Here is a 12,729-nt window from a genome sequence, read left to right on the forward strand (position 1 = left end):
CTGCTGGGGTGAGAGGTTATCACGCTTACCACTACACCACCGGCGCCGTTAAACGTTGCAAAGTATATGAAAGTGCCATATCCCTGCCGAAACGCTAGTTGTCGAGAAGGCAACCATTCGCGACGAACTGTTTTAGTCTGCGATTGACCATCTTTTCCATCACCTTTGCCATGCGGCAGGAGAGTGCAATTAGGCGGTATATGGATACCTCGTGGGATGCTTCATTTGTTTTCGGGATGGGCACTACAAGGCTCTCCTTCCACTTATCAGTGTACACTCTATTCATCCAGAGCTGGTTGTATAACTCTAACAATTTGACGTAACCTGGAACGGGCAAGTGGGTCAGGAGGGGGAGTAGCCAACCTCGTCCGGTCCGGATTTGCAAGTGCTTCGGCTTAACGCAAAGCAAAGCTTCTCCCAGTAGAAGGCCTGGTTGCTAGGGTCCGGTGGTACTTTGAAATTTGCGATGGAGGTAGAGCGGGGCTGTGCGCGGTGTTTAAAATCTTCGTCGTACTCGTTGATACTGGGAAGTACCGAGTTCGTCTGTGACCATTTCAGGGTTGAATACCGTGGATCCATCGACTTGGAGATGCAGTGGAACCATACTTCGCTTTCCACTGAGGGCGTTAAATCGACTGCAAAGGTTAGCCTAGGACTGCGCCTCGTTGATGCTGTCAAGAAAGTTCATCCAGCTGGATTGATTTGCAATTCTCACTTTTTGGCGGCACTGGTTGTGGAGTTTGTGGTAGTTGCCGAGGGCAGTTTCGTGATCGGGGTCGTCAAGGCGGAGGCACTTGAGTTTTCGCAGTGTCTTTCGACTTTTCGTCCTGGTTTGCTGCTCGTTTTCGGAACGGAGGAGCTGCTATACGGGTTGCGTTGCTCTAGAAGAGAACGGATACTGGTGTCGAATTTTGCGCAGTCTGCTAATAAATAGCTGGAAGGTTCGGCAAAGCAAGAAATCCCTTATGAAGTGAAGGTCCCATTCTACTAGTTGTACGATGACGTCAGGCATCCAAGACCTATTAGATGCTTTTGAGACGTCCAATATGACTAGCTCGATATGTTTTTCCGAAGAGAAGCCATCCCACAGGACTTTGCCAAGGGTATTGAAGTAGGTTTTGACCATATGTCGAATAAAATTCGCCGCCGCACGAAGTTGACTGTCTACAAGACGCTGATTAGACCGGTGGTCCTCTACGGCCACGAGACCTGGACTATGCTCGTGAAGGACCAACGTGCCCTTGGTGTTTTCGAACGGAAGGTGTTGTGTACCATCTACGGTGGAGTGCAGATGGATGACGGAACGTGGAGGAGGCGAATGAACCACGAATTGCACCAGCTGCTGGGAGAACCATCCATCGTCCACATTGCAAAAATTGGGCGACTACGGTGGGCTGGGCACGTCGTAAGAATGCAGCACGACGACCCAGTGAAAATGGTTCTAGAAAGTGACCCAACAGGAACAAGAAGAAGAGGCGTGCAGTGGGCAAGGTGGATCGACCAAGTAGAAGGTGACCTGCGGACCCTTCGCATGGATCGAGTAGTAGAGTGGAGACGACTTCTTCGGACAGCAGAGGACAACAAGGCCTTAGTCTGATTGGTAAGATAAGGTAAGTATTTGACCCATGTCCAGGTCTAAAAAAAATTTTTGGCGCTGATCGAGTAGTCTTTTAGTTTCCATAAAATTCAGGAGTCGCCTATTGACCATTCGCTCGATGATTTCAGAGGAACAGCAGGTTAAGGATATGGGGCGATAGTCATGTGCCTGTTTTTCGGTTTTCCCCAGTTTTTTAATCGGGACGACAAGGCTAGGTGTCCATTCAGTGGGAAGGGTGTTCTGGGTCCATTCCAGGTTGTACAGCTCCAGAAGCTGGAGTTTACTCTCTGGTGGAAGGTTCTTAAAGAAGAGGGTAGCCAATTTGTCTAGTCCTGCGGAGTTACCTCTGGCCTGGGTAAGAGCCAACGTAAGCTCGTTCGAAGGGTAAGTTGATATCCGATGTGATTGATTCTTCAGGGATAATCATAGTGGAGAGGGAAGAGGTAGAGGCGGCCTTGGATTTACGGAACTTGTTGCTGTGGAGAGGGATGCAAAATGTTCCCCGAGTATGTCGTTGACCATCACTGGATCAAGGGTGGTGGTCCCCGAGTGCTGCATAGCTATTCCATGGGATCTCCTTTTACCTCTAATAGCGTTGAATCTGCCCCAGGTTTCGCTGATAGTTTGGTTTGGGCTGATACTGTTTAGAATATCTTCCCAGGTACGGCGCTTGGTCACGCGAATTACTTGACGACACTCGTTCCTTTTGGAACGATAGTGCGTCTTTATCGGGATGGTCCTTTAGAAGTCGTTTAAACGCTCTGAGCGCTTTCTTTCTTCTCTTAACTACTTCCTTGGTGAACACGTTCCGGCTTGGGGCTAGTTCTCGGGATTGCTGTATATGCGGCTTGAAATATTAGGCTATGAAGTCGGTGAAGGTGGCTGGATTGGATTCATCAGATGCTTCAGATATAGTCGTTTGGTAGCTGACCCAGTCGGCTTCTTTAAAGAGCCAACGTGGCCGGCGGGAGATGTCGGTCGGTTTGCAGTCCATACGGCTCTTGATTGGGTAGTGGTCGCTACCCATGGTGTCATCGTGAACGTTCCAAAGGAGACGGTAGATGACGCAGGAGCTAGCCAGGGAAACGTCAATGGTGGTTTCCCTCTGACCACTAGAAAAGGTGTTTGACAGATCATTGAGGGTAATAAACTCAAAGGATTCAGCTGTTTCAAAGACGTCGCTTCCTCTGCGGTTGTTCGTCGAGCTTCCCCAGATTTGCGGCCATGCAGAGAAGAAAGGATCTTCGATAATTTTCCTTTGATCTCGGGAACGGGCTGGCATGGCAACCCAAGTAACAATTGGGTTCTTTAAGGGTATTTAGGTTAATGCATATTCGTAATCTGCACTAAAAATGGAACCCAAACCCAAAATTTCCTCAATTTTGGTACACTGGAACTATTTTAAATAAGTACGATTACATTTGCAAAAATCACCTTATTAGCGCCCATCGGTGTCATTTTGTATGGGGCAAGCTGTCAGTTTGCCCGTTTAGTGTCAAACAGTGAAGTTATTATTTTGCTTGAAATCTTGATTTAAAAATCAAGATGAAAGTGTGTGGGTTCGAAAAAAATATCGTTCTGCTCAAAAAACGAAGCTCTTTCAGATTTTTCAAAATTAAAGAACCCAATTCAAGCTGAACAGTAAGAACAGAAGCTGATTATTGGTTGATTTAAGTTGTACAAAGCTGATTTACAGCAGGCTGAATATATAATTGATTAGTAGTGAATGAAGCTAATTGTATCACCATAATTCAACCTCAATAAGGTAGCTGATATAAAGATTGAACAAGCCTTATTTTAGCTTAACACTTATCCACAAATCAGCAATGCACTACAAATATTTTGATAGCCTGATTTTCTGGCATTTTATTTCTTATAAATTCAAAGCCTTACCTCTAATACCAAGCAGCGCAGCAGTAGAGACAAGACAGACGAGTTTTTCTAGTGATATATCAAGGTAGAAGTGGAATTTCTGTGTTTTGACTGCTATAATACACTGAATTTTCAGACAGGATTCCAAAAATATAATTCAATTGTGGCACTAAACCAGCTTCCACATGATCATCGAAATAAATTGCGCACTTGTGTACACATTGTGTTAACACCACTTGAAAATGAAAGGAACGTTTTACCTTAGAGGTAACTCTAAGACCAGAAGGTCCCGAAGAAACGTGCTCTACTTTTTGGCTCAGCTCTGGTACTCTCTTCGGTCCCAAGCAAATCGATGCACCCCTGGAAACATAGTAAAATCCACGAACCCCTTGTTTATCTGTCAAACTTTCATAGCGAATCAAAACAAATATTGTGAATTTTGACTAGAATGGGGTACGTTGATCGATTTGCTTGGGACCAATGAGCCAATTTTAAATCGTTAGTTTCAAACCGGTGGTTTTACTGTCACCAGTTGTTGTTAACAATTTCGGCTTGCTGTACTCTTGTACTCTACCGGTTGCTGTAATTCAATTTAAATTTGACGTGTTTCAAGTTAATGATCATAAATTTTGCCACACATTTGCTTAAGTGGTCCAGTAGGTATGATTTATGCCTGTGAATCAGCGACTGCCAGTTTGTATTCCAAATTGCAATGGTAATTTTTAGACTTATAAAAACAATATAAATATGTAAATCTAACTCGTCAGCACTTTGTTGCAGTCCCATAAAAATAAATAATATATGAAGTGGTCTTCCATATTTTTTAAATAAAACTAGAAAGCTTGAAGGTTGAAAAAGGCTGTTATTTAATGCCTTAAAGGGCTTATAATTTATATAACTGCCCAAGTAACAATTCAAGCTGAACATTAAGAACAGAAGCTGATTATTGGTTGATTTAAGGTGTACAAAGCTAATTAACATCAGGCTGAATATATAGTTGGTTAATAGTGCATGAAGCGAATTGTATCCCCATAATCCAACCTCAATAGGTTAGCTGATCCAAAGCTTGAACAATCCTTATTTAATCTTAACACAACTCCACAAATCAACAATCCGTAACACATATTTTGATAGCTTGATTTGTTAAATGCCGTCAGTGTCTGTGTCACTCCCTACATGTCCGGCATTTTAGTTCTACTAAATTTACTGCCTACCTTTCTATTAACAGGCAGTGGCAGCAGTAGAGACAAGAAAAAGGAGATTTTTAGGAATAGCTCCAGGTAGATGTAGGCTGCGACGACGTCGGAAGTATACATTTATAATCCTGTATTTTGTCTGTTATATTTCACTGAAATTTCAGACCGCATTCCAAAAATATTACTCAATTATGGTACTAAATTAGCATCCAAATGACCATCAAAATAAATCACGCACTTCTGTCCACATTGTGTTAACAGCACTTGAAAATGAGAGGAATGTTGAACTGTCATCAGTTGTTGCTTACAATTCTGCATTGCTGTATAATACTCTTCCGGTTGCTGTTATTCAACTTAAATTTGACATGCTTCAAGTTAATGATCATATCTTTTACCTCACATATGCCTAAATGGCTCAGTAGGTATGGTTGACGCCTATGAATCAGCGACTGCCGGTTCAAATCCCGCAATGCAAAGGTAATTTTTAGACTTATATTAACAAATATGTTAATCCAATTAGTCAGCAAAAAGTTAAAGCAGTTCCATAAAAATGCATAAAATAAGATATGAAGCGGTCCGCCATTATTATTTTTGAAATAAAACTAGAAGGCTTAACAAGGGTTGGAAAAGACTGTTATTTAATGCCTTAAAAAGCTTTTAATATATTTTACTGTTAAGCTTTTGGCTGATTAAAATCACCAAATTTAGATGTTTAAAAGCTGAATAAAGGTTGTCGTGGTCTATGTACAGCAATTATTCAAACTTAGGTTGAATTAAAATCGATTGAACAACACGTGTCAAGCATCAAATTTTTACCTGGGAAGTAGACCGAAATCACAGTGACGGCGACAATCTGGAGATCGGTGTCGAGCGGGATAGTGGTAAACGGGAAGCGGGGAATGGATTCCAATGGCAGAATTGTGTCGTGAGTTATGGTTGTTGTCAAGGATCCATCTGTATTGACCTGATAGGGTTCGGTTTATGCGTTCTAGATTGGCGTGATGTATTTCCTGGATAACAAGAATAGAGGTTTGTCAGAAAACAAGCAGACCCAATCTTGATTCCAGATCCAGTTTGGAGCTGAATAATAAATGAATTCGCTATAAAATAAAGAATATTTTTCGCAAAAACCATTTCGATGTAGTATCCCCTGGTGTTGTAAAATTTTGATGCGATGCTAGTCCTCCTCATCCCAAGAAAAATAACTGATTCATTATTTACGTGAGCGACGCTACAACGTTTTGCATTTCTAAACTACATTACTCATCAACTACTAATTGAAACATTTTGAACTACTCGCATCAGAAACTCTTGATAAATTTTTATAGCAAATTTAGCGCACTTTATTAATCTGCGTTAATATTAAGAGGTTACTTTTAATTTTTTAGTTACACTGTAAAAAATTAGGCGAAACCATCGTAACGTCACGTAGAACGTGCCTTCTGTATTTATTCAAACTGGAAGAGAAACGGAAAGCTACTGATTGATCCTTGGAGTCTCAATCAGAGCCTCTAAGTCCCACTTATTTTTGAGGTATTCGTTGGAGTAGCAAGATACTGATACCTTTGGTTTGTTTTTTCCGTCGATCTTGTTTTCCGTGCTGAACACCAATGCTACCGACGTGCCAGGAAGGCAGCTCCCACACCTGGACCCTACCTACAGACCCATCAACTCATGAACCGGGGACCAACGGCTTTACTTTCCATCCGAAGGAAGGCGTGATCAGAGATGTTATGCCTCAGAACATCCCGGTGGCGCCGACTGGGATTGAACCCAGGCCTGCTGGGGTGAGAGGTTATCACGCTTACCACTACACCACCGGCGCCGTTAAACGTTGCAAAGTATATGAAAGTGCCATATCCCTGCCGAAACGCTAGTTGTCGAGAAGGCAACCATTCGCGAGGAACTGTTTTAGTCTGCGATTGACCATCTTTTCCATCACCTTTGCCATGCGGCAGGAGAGTGCAATTAGGCGGTATATGGATACCTCGTGGGATGCTTCATTTGTTTTCGGGATGGGCACTACAAGGCTCTCCTTCCACTTATCAGTGTACACTCTATTCATCCAGAGCTGGTTGTATAACTCTAACAATTTGACGTAACCTGGAACGGGCAAGTGGGTCAGGAGGGGGAGTAGCCAACCTCGTCCGGTCCGGATTTGCAAGTGCTTCGGCTTAACGCAAAGCAAAGCTTCTCCCAGTAGAAGGCCTGGTTGCTAGGGTCCGGTGGTACTTTGAAATTTGCGATGGAGGTAGAGCGGGGCGGTGCGTGGTGTTTAAAATCTTCGTCGTACTCGTTGATACTGGAAAGTACCGAGTTTGTCTGTGACCATTTCAGGGTTGAATACCGTGGATCCATCGACTTGGAGATGCAGTGGAACCATACTTCGCTTTCCACTGAGGGCGTTAAATCGACTGCAAAGGTTAGCCGAGGACTGCGCCTCGTTGATGCTGTCAAGAAAGTTCATCCAGCTGGATTTATTTGCAATTCTCACTTTTTGGCGGCACTGGTTGTGGCGTTTGTAGTAGTTGCCGAGGGCAGTTTCGTGATCTAGGTCGGCAAGGCGGAGGCACTTGAGTTTTCGCAGTGTCTTTCGACTTTTCGTACTGGTTTGCTGCTCGTTTTCGGAACGGAGGAGGCGGCACCGTCTTGAATCACTTCAGTATAGTCTAGGGTGCTATACGGGTTGCGTTGCTCTAGAAGAGAACGGATAAATACCTGAAAGGTTCGGCAAAGCAAGAAATCCCTTATGAAGTGAAGGTCCCATTCTACTAGTTGTAGGATGACGTCAGGCATCCAAGACCTATTAGATGCTTTTGAGATGTCCAATATGACTAGCTCGATATGTTTTTCCGAAGAGAAGCCATCCCACAGGACTTTGCCAAGGGTATTGAAGTAGGTATTTGACCATATGTCGAATAAAATTCGCCGCCGCACGAAGTTGACTGTCTACAAGACGCTGATTAGACCGGTGGTCCTCTACGGCCACGAGACCTGGACTATGCTCGTGGAGGACCAACGCGCCCTTGGTGTTTTCGAACGGAAGGTGTTGCGTACCATCTACGGTGGAGTGCAGATGGATGACGGAACGTGGAGGAGGCGAATGAACCACGAATTGCACCAGCTGCTGGGAGAACCATCCATCGTCCACATTGCAAAAATTGGGCGACTACGGTGGGCTGGGCACGTCGTAAGAATGCAGCACGACGACCCAGTGAAAATGGTTCTAGAAAGTGACCCGACAGGAACAAGAAGAAGAGGCGCGCAGTGGCAAGGTGGATCGACCACGTAGAAGGTGACCTGCGGACCCTTCGCATGGATCGAGTAGAGTGGATACGACTTCTTCGGACAGCAGAGGATAACAAAGCCTTAGTCTGATTGGTAAGATAAGGTAAGTATTTGACCCATGTCCAGGTCTAAAAAAATTTTTGGCGCTGATCGAGTAGTCTTTTAGTTTCCATAAAATTCAGGAGTCGCCTATTGACCATTCGCTCGATGATTTCAGAGGAACAGCAGGTTAAGGATATGGGGCGATAGTCATGTGCCTGTTTTTCGGTTTTCCCCAGTTTTTTTAATCGGGACGACAAGGCTATGTGTCCATTCAGTGGGAAGGGTGTTCTGGGTCCATTCCAGGTTGTACAGCTCCAGAAGCTGGAGTTTACTCTCTGGTGGAAGGTTCTTAAAGAAGAGGGTAGCCAATTTGTCTAGTCCTGCGGAGTTACCTCTGGCCTGGGTAAGAGCCAACGTAAGCTCGTTCGAAGGGTAAGTTGATATCCGATGTGATTGATTCTTCAGGGATAATCATAGTGGAGAGGGAAGAGGTAGAGGCGGCCTTGGATTTACGGAACTTATTGCTGTGGAGAGGGATGCAAAATGTTCCCCGAGTATGTCGTTGACCATCACTGGATCAAGGGTGGTGGTCCCCGAGTGCTGCATAGCTATTCCATGGGATCTCCTTTTACCTCTAATAGCGTTGAATCTGCCCCAGGTTTCGCTGATAGTTTGGTTTGGGCTGATACTGTTTAGAATATCTTCCCAGGTACGGCGCTTGGTCTCGCGAATTACTTGACGACACTCGTTCCTTTTGGAACGATAGTGCGTCTTTATCGGGATGGTCCTTTAGAAGTCGTTTAAACGCTCTGAGCGCTTTCTTTCTTCTCTTAACTACTTCCTTGGTGAACACGTTCCGGCTTGGGGCTAGTTCTCGGGATTGCTGTATATGCGGCTTGAAATATCAGGCTATGAAGTCGGTGAAGGTGGCTGGATTGGATTCATCAGATGCTTCAGATATAGTCGTTTGGTAGCTGACCCAGACGGCTTCTTTAAAGAGCCAACGTGGTCGGCGGGAGATGTCGATCAGTTTGCAGTCCAGACGGATCTGGATTGGGTAGTGGTCACTACCCATGGTGTCATCGTGAACGTTCCAAAGGATACGGTAGATGATGCAGGAGCTAGCCAGGAAAACGTCAATGGCGGTTTCCCTCTGACCACTAGAAAAGGTGTTTGACAGGGTAATAAACTCAAAGGATTCAGCTGTTTCAAAGACGTCGCTTCCTCTGCGGTTGTTCGTCGGTCTTCCCCAGATTTGCGGCCATGGAAAGAAGAAAGGATCTTCGATAGTTTTCCTTTGATCTCAGGAACGGGCTGGCATGGCAACCTAAGTAACAATTCAAGCTGAACAGTAAGAACAGAAGCTGATTATTGGTTGATTTAAGATGTACAAAGCTGATTAACAGCAGGCTGAATATATAATTGATTAGTAGTACATGAAGCTAATTGTATCCCCATATTTCAACCTCAATAAGTTAGCCGATCTAAAGATTGAACAAGCCTTATTTTAGCTTAACAGTTATCCACAAATCAGCAATGCACTACAAATATTTTGATAGCCTGATTTTCTGGCATATTTTTTTCTTCTTAATTCAAAGCCTTACCTCTAATACCAAGCAGCGGCAGCAGTAGAGACAAGGTAGACGAGTTTTTTTTTAGTAATATATCCAGGTAGAAGTGGAATTTCTGTGTTTTAACTGCTATATTGCACTGAATTTTCAGACAGGATTCCAAAAATATAACTTAATTGTGGCACTAAACTAGCTTCCACATGACCATCGAAATAAATTGCGCACTTGTGTCCCCATTGTGTTAACCCACTTGAAAATGAAAGGAACGTTTTACCATAGAGGTAACTCTAAGACCAGAAGGTCCCGAAGAAACGTGCTCGACTTTTTGGCTCAGCTCTGGTACTCTCTTCAATCTCAAGCTAATCGATGCACCCCTGGAAACATAGGAAAATCCACGAACCCCTCGTTTATCTGTCAAATTTTCATAGCGAATCAAAACAAACATAGTGTAGTACTGGAATTTATACTAGAATGGGGTACGTTGATCGATTTGCTTGGGACCAATGGGCTAGTCAAGTAGTGAGCCAATTTTAAATCGTTAGTTTCCAACCGGTGGTTTTACTGTCACCAGTTGTTGTTTACAATTCTGCATTGCTGTATAGTACTCTACCGGTTGCTGTTATTCAACTTAATTTTGACATGTTTCAAGTTAATGATCATACATTTTGCCACACATATGCTTAAGTGGTCCAGTAGGTATGATTGATGCCTGTGAAACAGTGGCTGCCGGTTTGAATCCCGTAATGCAATGGTAATTTGTTAGACTTATAATAACAATATTAATATGTAAATCCAATTAATCACCACCATGTTGCCCATAAAAATATATAAGATATGAAGCGGTTTTCCATATGTTTTAAATAAGGGCTTAGCTTTAGAAGGCTAAACAAGGGTTGGAAAAGCCTGTTATTTAATGCCATACGAAGCTTATAATGTATATAGCTACTAAGCTTTTAGCTGATTAAAATCACCAGATTAAGATGTTTAAAAGCTGAACAAAGGTTAACGTGATCTATGTACAGCAATTATTCAAACTTAGGCTGAATTAAAATCGATTGAACAAAACTTATTAAACATCAAATTGTTACATGGGAAGTAGACTGAATTCACAGTGACGGCGACAATCTGGAGGTCGGTTTCAAGCGGGATAGTGGTAAAAGGGAAGCGGCAAATGGATTCCAATGGCTGCATTGTGTCGTGAGTTATGGTTGTTGTCAAGGATCCATCTGTATTGACCTGATAGGGTTCGGTTTATGCGTTCTAGATTGGCGTGATGTATTTCCTGCATAACAAGAATAGACGTTTGTCAGAAAACAAGCAGACCCAATCTTGATACCCGATCCAGTTTGGAACTGAATAATAAATGAATTCGCTATAAAATAAGGAATATTTTTCGCAAAAACCATTTTGATGCAGCATCCCCTGGTGTTGTAGAATGTTGATGCGATGCTTTACTCCTCATTCCAAGAAAAATACATGATTCATTATTTAGGTGAGTGACGCTACAACGTTTTGCATTTCTCAACTACATTACTCATCAACTACTCATTAAAACATTTTGAGCTACTCACATCAGAAACTCTTGATAAATTTTGCGTTAATATTAACGGGTCACTTTTAATTTTTTAGTTACACTGTAAAAAATTAGGCGAAACCATTGTAACGTCACGTAGAACGTCCCTTCTGTATTTATTCAAACTGGAAGAGAAACGGAAAGTTACTGATTGATCCTTGGAGTCTCAATAAGAGCCTCTAAGTCCCACTTCTTTTTGAGGTATTCGTTGGAGTAGCGAGATACGAGTGCATTGCTTTGATAGCCACTTCTGGCTAAGAGGAATTTGCCATGATATCCTAGTAAATCTTGCTAATCACTATTGATCTCAGACCAAATTGTTGTAGGCCTTTTTAGACCATGCAGAGCAGCGTAAGTGTGTGTAGCAAGATTTTGAGTATAAGATTGGTAGGCTGATTGATAGGACCATAAAACCAGATTTAATTGCGGTGCATGACAAGGCAATGGTAAATCTAAAGAAAACAGTAGCACCACTTACCAAATGCCCATATGTTCGCAACATTAAACGGCACAATTGCTACAACACTGAGCCGTCCCAAAAGAAGGAAAGAATAACCTAATCCGGCAAAAAGCTTTACCGATGCCCCAACAAAACACTCGTGACTTTGTTTACAGCCACTCTAAAATCACGTATCTTAATAAATAGAAAAATAGTTACACTTTGGCGCTGCTTTCCTTTCGTGCTCCTTCCCCTGCGGACAAAACAGATAGGTTGTGTAATGTGCAGCTAGTTGGGGCTGCATCGCTGCACCCACTAGTGAGCAGAAACCCACACCGGAAAAAGAGTTACAGCAGCGAGCAACACCAGTGGCTGGTTGCACAACCATTAAAATAAATGGAATTTTATTAGTCCAAAACCCAGCTACATCAGAGGTCACACTGTTGGGTGGAAATGGTAAACGGGAGCAAAACCCGACTCGGAGAGCAGCAGAATAAATTCTGCAAATATTGGTAACATTTTGCACTGCCAGTACGGCTCTTGACTTTTGCTTCCGTAATGCTGGTTGAGCTGAGCTGGCGAGCTGGGTGGCAAATATTAGCTAGAAGTGGTGGGTGGGAGATGCGGGGCTGATGAAAAACTAATGGGCTGAGGTTTCTGCGGGTTGCCCAGCGGTGAGTCTCAAAACAGGAAACCACTTCAATCTGCTCCTTCGTTTGCGTTTGGATTTGGTGAGTACAGTGAGAGGGAATATTCGGGCATGGACTCTTGTTTACTGCACCGCACCGCATCTCCGCCCCCTCGGGAGCACACTAGTTGCGCAAGAGTTGGTGCTTCTTGCGGGCCCGATGTCGACGACGACGACTGCTGCCGAAGAAAGAGAATTATCCATGGACTTAATTAAAGTTTCATCTGAACTTTCAAAGATGTCTGTGTGTTCGATGGTAAGATGGATAGATGGAGTCGGTTGGAAACAGATAACAGAGTGGTACGTTTTGATACGATCGGTTTCGCATGTCATCAAAAGGGAATTAGAACTTGCGAGTAAGTTAGATTGAAAAGCTGTGACGAAGTGAATTGTGGTTGGAGCAATGCTTTTGGAAGCGGATTTTGAAATCACAGAGTCAGCAAAAATAGACGAAAACCATTTG

The 12,729-nt window shown here is 43.2% G+C and overlaps 1 protein-coding gene across 1 annotated transcript in view; it reads right to left on the reverse strand.

Moving 5' to 3' along the window:
* Positions 1–8,899: 8,899 nt before the first annotated feature.
* LOC135707005 (uncharacterized) overlaps positions 8,900–12,729 on the reverse strand; it is a 44,770-nt gene continuing 40,940 nt past the window's right edge. The window contains exon 3 of the mRNA XM_065228724.1: positions 8,900–9,155. Coding sequence (XP_065084796.1) covers positions 8,900–9,155 — 256 coding nt within the window. The remainder of the gene's footprint in view (positions 9,156–12,729) is intronic.

This window comes from Ochlerotatus camptorhynchus, unplaced genomic scaffold (assembly GCF_037179485.1).
Source record: "Ochlerotatus camptorhynchus isolate MF236.1 unplaced genomic scaffold, CSIRO-AGI_Acam_v1.1 ptg000300l, whole genome shotgun sequence".
Taxonomy (NCBI): Eukaryota; Metazoa; Arthropoda; class Insecta; order Diptera; family Culicidae; genus Ochlerotatus; species Ochlerotatus camptorhynchus.